Source organism: Brienomyrus brachyistius, chromosome 12 (genome assembly GCF_023856365.1).
Source record: "Brienomyrus brachyistius isolate T26 chromosome 12, BBRACH_0.4, whole genome shotgun sequence".
NCBI lineage: Eukaryota > Metazoa > Chordata > Actinopteri > Osteoglossiformes > Mormyridae > Brienomyrus > Brienomyrus brachyistius.
In genome coordinates, this window is record NC_064544.1 from 13383796 (window position 1) to 13395951 (window position 12156).

The 12156-nt window shown below is 39.2% G+C and overlaps 1 protein-coding gene across 1 annotated transcript; it reads left to right on the forward strand.

Moving 5' to 3' along the window:
- The first annotated feature begins 1367 nt into the window (after positions 1–1367).
- LOC125705220 (mucin-2-like) lies at positions 1368–7298 on the forward strand. The gene is made up of 3 exons (XM_048971663.1): positions 1368–1810; positions 2063–5850; positions 7242–7298. Exons 1-3 carry the CDS (start codon positions 1678–1680, stop codon positions 7296–7298), a joined length of 3978 nt encoding a protein of 1325 aa, XP_048827620.1. The 5' UTR covers positions 1368–1677.
- Positions 7299–12156: the final 4858 nt, after the last annotated feature.

Consider the following 12156-nt stretch of genomic DNA (forward strand, 5'->3'; position numbering starts at 1 on the left):
AAAATCCTGAAAAACATTACTGGAGTCACCCTACCCGACCCTACAACAAGAACCATAATTATGAACTCAACTACAATCACACCACCTAAGACCACCTCAGAAACAGCAATAACAATAAATACTACAGGCACACTACCCCACATCACAGAAACACCAGTCACAGATTCTGCTGTAGCCAACATATCCCAAAGTAACACCCAACCTATGATTAAGAACATCACTGCATTCACCTTGTCCAGTATTACCACAAAAAACACTGCTAAAAATAGTAATGGAGTCAGCGTACTTAACCCAAGCACAAAAACTATAGTTTTGAGTTCATCTACAATCACACCACACAAGGCCAGCTCTGAAACAACAATTACAAATGCTACTCTAGTCATACTATCACACAATACCACAGAAACAGCAGTCACGAATACTACTGCATTTACCTTACCCAAAATTAGCACGACAACTGTGGTTAAAAATTTCACTATATTCACCCAGTCCAACAATATCACAAGCAAAATCCTGAAAAACATTACTGGAGTCACCCTACCCGACCCTACAACAAGAACTGTAATTATAAACTCAACTGCAATCACACCACCTAAGAGTAGCTCCGAAACAGCAACAACAATAAACACTGCAGTCACACTACCCCATATCACAAAAACACCAGTCACAGATTCTGCTGTAGCCAACGTATCCCAAAGTAACATCCAACCTATAATTAGTAACATCACTGCATTCACCTTGTCCAGTATTGCCACAAATAACATTGTTAAAAATAGTAATGGAGTTACCCTACCTGACCCTAGCACAAAAACTATAGTTACGAGTTCATCTACAATCACACCACCCAAGACCAGCTCTGAAACAACAATTACAAATGCTACTCTGGTCATACTACCACACAATATCACAGAAACAACAGTCACGAATACTACTGCAGTCACCGTACCCAAAATTAGCACGACAACTATGGTTAAAAATTTTACTGCATTCACCCAGTCCAACAAAACCACAAGTAAAATCCTGAAAAACATTACTGGAGTCACCCTACCCAACCCAACAACAAGAACTATGGTTAAAAAAGTTACTGCATTCACCCAGTCCAACAATGCCACAAGGAAAATCCTGAAAAAGATTACTGGAGTCACCCGTTACAACCCAACAACAAGAACTATGGTTAAAAAAATTACTGCATTCACCCAATCCAACAATACCACAAGTAAAATCCTGAAAAACATTACTGGAGTCACCCTACCCGACCCTACAACAAGAACTGTAATTATAAACTCAACTGCAATCACACCACCTAAGAGTAGCTCCGAAACAGCAACAACAATAAATACTGCAGTCACACTACCCCATATCACAAAGACACTAGTCACAGATTCTGCCGTAGCCACCGTATCCCAAAGTAACACCCAACCTATAATTAAGAACATCACTGCATTCACCTTGTCCAGTATTACCACAAATAACATTGTTAAAAATAGTAATGGAGTCACCCTACTTAACCTGAGCACAAAAACTACAGTTAGGAGTTCATCTGCAATCACACCACCCAAGACCAGCTCTGAAACAACAATTACAAATGCTACTCTAGTCATACTACCACACAATATCACAGAAACAGCAGTCACGAATACTACTGCATTTACCTTACCCAAAATTAGCACGACAACTATGGTTAAAAATTTTACTATATTCACCCAGTCCAACAATATCACAAGTAAAATCCTGAAAAACATTACTGGAGTCACCCTACCCGACCCTACAACAAGAACCATAATTATAAACTCAACTACAATCACACCACCTAAGACCACCTCAGAAACAGCAATAACAATAAATACTGCAGGCACACTACCCCACATCACAGAAACACCAGTCACAGATTCTGCTATAGCCAACGTATCCCAAAGTAACACCCAACCTATAATTAAGAACATCACTGCATTCACCTCGTCCAGTATTATCACAGAAAACATTGCTAAAAATAGTAATGGAGTCACCCTACCCAACCCTACAACAAGAACTGTAATTATAAACTCAACTACAATCACACCACCTAAGACCACCTCAGAAACAGCAATAACAATAAATACTGCAGGCACACTACCCCACATCACAGAAACACCAGTCACAGATTCTGCTGTAGCCAACATATCCCAAAGTAACACCCAACCTATGATTAAGAACATCACTGCATTCACCTTGTCCAGTATTACCACAAAAAACACTGCTAAAAATAGTAATGGAGTCAGCGTACTTAACCCGAGCACAAAAACTATAGTTTTGAGTTCATCTACAATCACACCACACAAGACCAGCTCTGAAACAACAATTACAAATGCTACTCTAGTCATACTATCACACAATACCACAGAAACAGCAGTCACGAATACTACTGCATTTACCTTACCCAAAATTAGCACGACAACTGTGGTTAAAAATTTCACTATATTCACCCAGTCCAACAATATCACAAGCAAAATCCTGAAAAACATTACTGGAGTCACCCTACCCGACCCTACAACAAGAACTGTAATTATAAACTCAACTGCAATCACACCACCTAAGAGTAGCTCCGAAACAGCAACAACAATAAACACTGCAGTCACACTACCCCATATCACAAAAACACCAGTCACAGATTCTGCTGTAGCCAACATATCCCAAAGTAACACCCAACCTATAATTAGTAACATCACTGCATTCACCTTGTCCAGTATTGCCACAAATAACATTGTTAAAAATAGTAATGGAGTTACCCTACCTGACCCTAGCACAAAAACTATAGTTACGAGTTCATCTACAATCACACCACCCAAGACCAGCTCTGAAACAACAATTACAAACCCTACTATAGTCATACTACCACACAATATCACAGAAACAACAGTCACGAATACTACTGCAGTCACCGTACCCAAAATTAGCACGACAACTATGGTTAAAAATTTTACTGCATTCACCCAGTCCAACAAAACCACAAGTAAAATCCTGAAAAACATTACTGGAGTCACCCTACCCAACCCAACAACAAGAACTATGGTTAAAAAAGTTACTGCATTCACCCAGTCCAACAATGCCACAAGGAAAATCCTGAAAAAGATTACTGGAGTCACCCGTTACAACCCAACAACAAGAACTATGGTTAAAAAAATTACTGCATTCACCCAATCCAACAATACCACAAGTAAAATCCTGAAAAACATTACTGGAGTCACCAAACCCGACCCTACAACAAGAACCGTAATTATAAACTCAACTGCAATCACACCACCTAAGAGTAGCTCCGAAACAGCAACAACAATAAATACTGCAGTCACACTACCCCATATCACAAAGACACTAGTCACAGATTCTGCCGTAGCCACCGTATCCCAAAGTATCACCCAGCCTATAATTAAGAACATCACTGCATTCACCTTGTCCAGTATTACCACAAAAAACACTGCTAAAAATAGTAATGGAGTCACCCTACTTAACTCGAGCACAAAAACTATAGTTTTGCGTTCATCTACAATCACACCACACAAGACCAGCTCTGAAACAACAATTACAAATGCTACTCTAGTCATACTACCACACAATATCACAGAAACAGCAGTCACGAATACTACTGCATTTACCTTACCCAAAATTAGCACGACAACTATGGTTAAAAATTTTACTATATTCACCCAGTCCAACAATATCACAAGTAAAATCCTGAAAAACATTACTGGAGTCACCCTACCCGACCCTACAACAAGAACTGTAATTATAAACTCAACTGCAATCACACCACCTAAGAGTAGCTCCGAAACAGCAATAACAATAAATACTGCAGTCACACTACCCCATATCACAAAAACACCAGTCACAGATTCTGCTATAGCCAACGTATCCCAAAGTAACACCCAACCTATAATTAAGAACATCACTGCATTCACCTCGTCCAGTATTATCACAGAAAACATTGCTAAAAATAGTAATGGAGTCACCCTACCCAACCCTACAACAAGAACTGTAATTATAAACTCAACTGCAATCACACCACCTAAGAGTAGCTCTGAAACAGCAACAACAATAAACACTGCAGTCACACTACCCCATATCACAAAAACACCAGTCACAGATTCTGCTGTAGCCAACGTATCCCAAAGTAACACCCAACCTATAATTAGTAACATCACTGCATTCACCTTGTCCAGTATTGCCACAAATAACATTGTTAAAAATAGTAATGGAGTTACCCTACCTGACCCTAGCACAAAAACTATAGTTACGAGTTCATCTACAATCACACCACCCAAGACCAGCTCTGAAACAACAACTACAAACCCTACTATAGTCATACTACCACACAATATCACAGAAACAACAGTCACGAATACTACTGCAGTCACCGTACCCAAAATTAGCACGACAACAATGGTTAAAAATTTTACTTCATTCACTCAGTCCAACAATATCACAAGTAAAATCCTGAAAAACATTACTGGAGTCACCCTACCCAACCCTACAACAAGAACTGTAATTATAAACTCAACTGAAATCACACCACCTAAGAGTAGCTCCAAAACAGCAACAACAATAAACACTGCAGTCACACTACCCCATATCACAAAAACACCAGTCACAGATTCTGCTGTAGCCAACGTATCCCAAAGTAACACCCAACCTATAATTAGTAACATCACTGCATTCACCTTGTCCAGTATTGCCACAAATAACAATGTTCAAAATAGTAATGGAGTCACCCTACTTAACCTGAGCATAAAAACTACAGTTACGAGTTCATCTACAATCACACCACCCAAGACCAGCTCTGAAACAACAATTACAAATGCTACTCTGGTCATACTACCACACAATATCACAGAAACAGCAGTCATGAATACTACTGCAGTCACCGTACCCAAAATTAGCATGACAACAATGGTTAAAAATTTTACTACATTCACCCAGTCCAACAATATCACAAGTAAAATCCTGAAAAACATTACTGGAGTCACCCTACCCAACCCTACAACAAGAACTGTAATTATAAACTCAACTGCAATCACACCACCTAAGAGTAGCTCCAAAACAGCAACAACAATAAACACTGCAGTCACACTACCCCATATCACAAAAACACCAGTCACAGATTCTGCTGTAGCCAACGTATCCCAAAGTAACACCCAACCTATAATTAGTAACATCACTGCATTCACCTTGTCCAGTATTGCCACAAATAACATTGTTAAAAATAGTAATGGAGTTACCCTACCTGACCCTAGCACAAAAACTATAGTTACGAGTTCATCTACAATCACACCACCCAAGACCAGCTCTGAAACAACAATTACAAATGCTACTCTGGTCATACTACCACACAATATCACAGAAACAACAGTCACGAATACTACTGCAGTCACCGTACCCAAAATTAGCACGACAACTATGGTTAAAAATTTTACTGCATTCACCCAGTCCAACAAAACCACAAGTAAAATCCTGAAAAACATTACTGGAGTCACCCTACCCAACCCAACAACAAGAACTATGGTTAAAAAAGTTACTGCATTCACCCAGTCCAACAATGCCACAAGGAAAATCCTGAAAAAGATTACTGGAGTCACCCGTTACAACCCAACAACAAGAACTATGGTTAAAAAAATTACTGCATTCACCCAATCCAACAATACCACAAGTAAAATCCTGAAAAACATTACTGGAGTCACCCTACCCGACCCTACAACAAGAACTGTAATTATAAACTCAACTGCAATCACACCACCTAAGAGTAGCTCCGAAACAGCAACAACAATAAATACTGCAGTCACACTACCCCATATCACAAAGACACTAGTCACAGATTCTGCCGTAGCCACCGTATCCCAAAGTAACACCCAACCTATAATTAAGAACATCACTGCATTCACCTTGTCCAGTATTACCACAAATAACATTGTTAAAAATAGTAATGGAGTCACCCTACTTAACCTGAGCACAAAAACTACAGTTAGGAGTTCATCTGCAATCACACCACCCAAGACCAGCTCTGAAACAACAATTACAAATGCTACTCTAGTCATACTACCACACAATATCACAGAAACAGCAGTCACGAATACTACTGCATTTACCTTACCCAAAATTAGCACGACAACTATGGTTAAAAATTTTACTATATTCACCCAGTCCAACAATATCACAAGTAAAATCCTGAAAAACATTACTGGAGTCACCCTACCCGACCCTACAACAAGAACCATAATTATAAACTCAACTACAATCACACCACCTAAGACCACCTCAGAAACAGCAATAACAATAAATACTGCAGGCACACTACCCCACATCACAGAAACACCAGTCACAGATTCTGCTATAGCCAACGTATCCCAAAGTAACACCCAACCTATAATTAAGAACATCACTGCATTCACCTCGTCCAGTATTATCACAGAAAACATTGCTAAAAATAGTAATGGAGTCACCCTACCCAACCCTACAACAAGAACTGTAATTATAAACTCAACTACAATCACACCACCTAAGACCACCTCAGAAACAGCAATAACAATAAATACTGCAGGCACACTACCCCACATCACAGAAACACCAGTCACAGATTCTGCTGTAGCCAACATATCCCAAAGTAACACCCAACCTATGATTAAGAACATCACTGCATTCACCTTGTCCAGTATTACCACAAAAAACACTGCTAAAAATAGTAATGGAGTCAGCGTACTTAACCCGAGCACAAAAACTATAGTTTTGAGTTCATCTACAATCACACCACACAAGACCAGCTCTGAAACAACAATTACAAATGCTACTCTAGTCATACTATCACACAATACCACAGAAACAGCAGTCACGAATACTACTGCATTTACCTTACCCAAAATTAGCACGACAACTGTGGTTAAAAATTTCACTATATTCACCCAGTCCAACAATATCACAAGCAAAATCCTGAAAAACATTACTGGAGTCACCCTACCCGACCCTACAACAAGAACTGTAATTATAAACTCAACTGCAATCACACCACCTAAGAGTAGCTCCGAAACAGCAACAACAATAAACACTGCAGTCACACTACCCCATATCACAAAAACACCAGTCACAGATTCTGCTGTAGCCAACATATCCCAAAGTAACACCCAACCTATAATTAGTAACATCACTGCATTCACCTTGTCCAGTATTGCCACAAATAACATTGTTAAAAATAGTAATGGAGTTACCCTACCTGACCCTAGCACAAAAACTATAGTTACGAGTTCATCTACAATCACACCACCCAAGACCAGCTCTGAAACAACAATTACAAACCCTACTATAGTCATACTACCACACAATATCACAGAAACAACAGTCACGAATACTACTGCAGTCACCGTACCCAAAATTAGCACGACAACTATGGTTAAAAATTTTACTGCATTCACCCAGTCCAACAAAACCACAAGTAAAATCCTGAAAAACATTACTGGAGTCACCCTACCCAACCCAACAACAAGAACTATGGTTAAAAAAGTTACTGCATTCACCCAGTCCAACAATGCCACAAGGAAAATCCTGAAAAAGATTACTGGAGTCACCCGTTACAACCCAACAACAAGAACTATGGTTAAAAAAATTACTGCATTCACCCAATCCAACAATACCACAAGTAAAATCCTGAAAAACATTACTGGAGTCACCCTACCCGACCCTACAACAAGAACCATAATTGTAAACTCAACTACAATCACACCACCTAAGATTAGCTCCGAAACAGCAACAACAATAAATACTGCAGTCATACTACCCCACATCACAAAGACACTAGTCACAGATTCTGCCGTACCCACCGTATCCCAAAGTATCACCCAGCCTATAATTAAGAACATCACTGCATTCACCTTGTCCAGTATTACCACAAAAAACACTGCTAAAAATAGTAATGGAGTCACCCTACTTAACCCGAGCACAAAAACTATAGTTTTGAGTTCATCTACAATCACACCACACAAGACCAGCTATGAAACAACAATTAAAAACGCTACTCTAGTCATACTACCACACAATATCACAGAAACAGCAGTCACGAATACTACTGCATTTACCTTACCCAAAATTAGCACGACAACTATGGTTAAAAATTTTACTATATTCACCCAGTCCAACAATATCACAAGTAAAATCCTGAAAAACATTACTGGAGTCACCCTACCCGACCCTACAACAAGAACTGTAATTATAAACTCAACTGCAATCACACCACCTAAGAGTAGCTCCGAAACAGCAATAACAATAAATACTGCAGTCACACTACCCCATATCACAAAAACACCAGTCACAGATTCTGCTATAGCCAACGTATCCCAAAGTAACACCCAACCTATAATTAAGAACATCACTGCATTCACCTCGTCCAGTATTATCACAGAAAACATTGCTAAAAATAGTAATGGAGTCACCCTACCCAACCCTACAACAAGAACTGTAATTATAAACTCAACTGCAATCACACCACCTAAGACCAGCTCTGAAACAACAACTACAAACCATACTATAGTCATACTACCACACAATATCACAGAAACAACAGTCACGAATACTACTGCAGTCACCGTACCCAAAATTAGCACGACAACAATGGTTAAAAATTTTACTTCATTCACTCAGTCCAACAATATCACAAGTAAAATCCTGAAAAACATTACTGGAGTCACCCTACCCAACCCTACAACAAGAACTGTAATTATAAACTCAACTGAAATCACACCACCTAAGAGTAGCTCCAAAACAGCAACAACAATAAACACTGCAGTCACACTACCCCATATCACAAAAACACCAGTCACAGATTCTGCTGTAGCCAACGTATCCCAAAGTAACACCCAACCTATAATTAGTAACATCACTGCATTCACCTTGTCCAGTATTGCCACAAATAACAATGTTCAAAATAGTAATGGAGTCACCCTACTTAACCTGAGCATAAAAACTACAGTTACGAGTTCATCTACAATCACACCACCCAAGACCAGCTCTGAAACAACAATTACAAATGCTACTCTGGTCATACTACCACACAATATCACAGAAACAGCAGTCATGAATACTACTGCAGTCACCGTACCCAAAATTAGCATGACAACAATGGTTAAAAATTTTACTACATTCACCCAGTCCAACAATATCACAAGTAAAATCCTGAAAAACATTACTGGAGTCACCCTACCCAACCCTACAACAAGAACTGTAATTATAAACTCAACTGCAATCACACCACCTAAGAGTAGCTCCAAAACAGCAACAACAATAAACACTGCAGTCACACTACCCCATATCACAAAAACACCAGTCACAGATTCTGCTGTAGCCAACGTATCCCAAAGTAACACCCAACCTATAATTAGTAACATCACTGCATTCACCTTGTCCAGTATTGCCACAAATAACATTGTTAAAAATAGTAATGGAGTTACCCTACCTGACCTTAGCACAAAAACTATAGTTACGAGTTCATCTACAATCACACCACCCAAGACCAGCTCTGAAACAACAATTACAAACCCTACTATAGTCATACTACCACACAATATCACAGAAACCACAGTCACGAATACTACTGCAGTCATCGTACCCAAAATTAGCACGACAACTATGGTTAAAAATTTTACTGCATTTACCCAGTCCAACAATACCACAAGTAAAATCTTGAAAAACATTACTGGAGTCACCCTACCCAACCCAACAACAAGAACTATGGTTAAAAAAGTTACTGCATTCACCCAGTCCAACAATGCCACAAGTAAAATCCTGAAAAACATTACTGGAGTCACCCGTTCCAACCCAACAACAAGAACTATGGTTAAAAAAATTACTGCATTCACCCAATCCAACAATACCACAAGTAAAATCCTGAAAAACATTACTGGAGTCACCCTACCCGACCCTACAACAAGAACCATAATTATAAACTCAACTACAATCACACCACCTAAGATTAGCTCCGAAACAGCAACAACAATAAATACTGCAGTCATACTACCCCACATCACAAAGACACTAGTCACAGATTCTGCCGTACCCACCGTATCCCAAAGTATCACCCAGCCTATAATTAAGAACATCACTGCATTCACCTTGTCCAGTATTACCACAAAAAACACTGCTAAAAATAGTAATGGAGTCACCCTACTTAACCCGAGCACAAAAACTATAGTTTTGAGTTCATCTACAATCACACCACACAAGACCAGCTATGAAACAACAATTACAAACGCTACTCTAGTCATACTACCACACAATATCACAGAAACAGCAGTCACGAATACTACTGCATTTACCTTACCCAAAATTAGCACGACAACTATGGTTAAAAATTTTACTATATTCACCCAGTCCAACAATATCACAAGTAAAATCCTGAAAAACATTACTGGAGTCACCCTACCCGACCCTACAACAAGAACTGTAATTATAAACTCAACTGCAATCACACCACCTAAGAGTAGCTCCGAAACAGCAACAACAATAAACACTGCAGTCACACTACCCCATATCACAAAAACACCAGTCACAGATTCTGCTGTAGCCAACGTATCCCAAAGTAACACCCAACCTATAATTAGTAACATCACTGCATTCACCTTGTCCAGTATTGCCACAAATAACATTGTTAAAAATAGTAATGGAGTTACCCTACCTGACCCTAGCACAAAAACTATAGTTACGAGTTCATCTACAATCACACCACCCAAGACCAGCTCTGAAACAACAATTACAAACCCTACTATAGTCATACTACCACACAATATCACAGAAACAACAGTCACGAATACTACTGCAGTCACCGTACCCAAAATTAGCACGACAACTATGGTTAAAAATTTTACTGCATTCACCCAGTCCAACAAAACCACAAGTAAAATCCTGAAAAACATTACTGGAGTCACCCTACTCAACCCAAGAACAAGAACTATGGTTAAAAAAGTTACTGCATTCACCCAGTCCAACAATGCCACAAGGAAAATCCTGAAAAAGATTACTGGAGTCACCCGTTCCAACCCAACAACAAGAACTATGGTTAAAAAAATGACTGCATTCACCCAGTCCAACAAAACCACAAGTAAAATCCTGAAAAACATTACTGGAGTCACCCTACCCGACCCTACAACAAGAACTGTAATTATAAACTCAACTGCAATCACACCACCTAAGAGTAGCTCCGAAACAGCAATAACAATAAATACTGCAGTCACACTACCCCATATCACAAAAACACCAGTCACAGATTCTGCTATAGCCAACGTATCCCAAAGTAACACCCAACCTATAATTAAGAACATCACTGCATTCACCTTGTCCAGTATTACCACAGAAAACATTGCTAAAAATAGTAATGGAGTCACCCTACCCGACCCTACAACAAGAACTGTAATTATAAACTCAACTGCAATCACACCACCTAAGAGTAGCTCAGAAACAGCAACAACAATAAACACTGCAGTCACACTACCCCATATCACAAAAACACTAGTCACAGATTCTGCTGTAGCCAACGTATCCCAAAGTAACACCCAACCTATAATTAGTAACATCACTGCATTCACCTTGTCCAGTATTGCCACAAATAACATTGTTAAAAATAGTAATGGAGTTACCCTACCTGACCCTAGCACAAAAACTATAGTTACGAGTTCATCTACAATAACACCACCCAAGACCAGCTCTGAAACAACAATTACAAACCCTACTATAGTCATACTACCACACAATATCACAGAAACAACAGTCACGAATACTACTGCAGTCACCGTACCCAAAATTAGCACGACAACTATGGTTAAAAATTTTACTGCATTCACCCAGTCCAACAAAACCACAAGTAAAATCCTGAAAAATATTACTGGAGTCACCCTACCCAACCCAACAACAAGAACTATGGTTAAAAAAGTTACTGCATTCACCCAGTCCAACAATGCCACAAGGAAAATCCTGAAAAAGATTACTGGAGTCACCCGTTACAACCCAAGAACAAGAACTATGGTTAAAAAAATTACTGCATTCACCCAATCCAACAATACCACAAGTAAAATCCTGAAAAACATTACTGGAGTCACCAAACCCGACCCTACAACAAGAACCGTAATTATAAACTCAACTGCAATCACACCACCT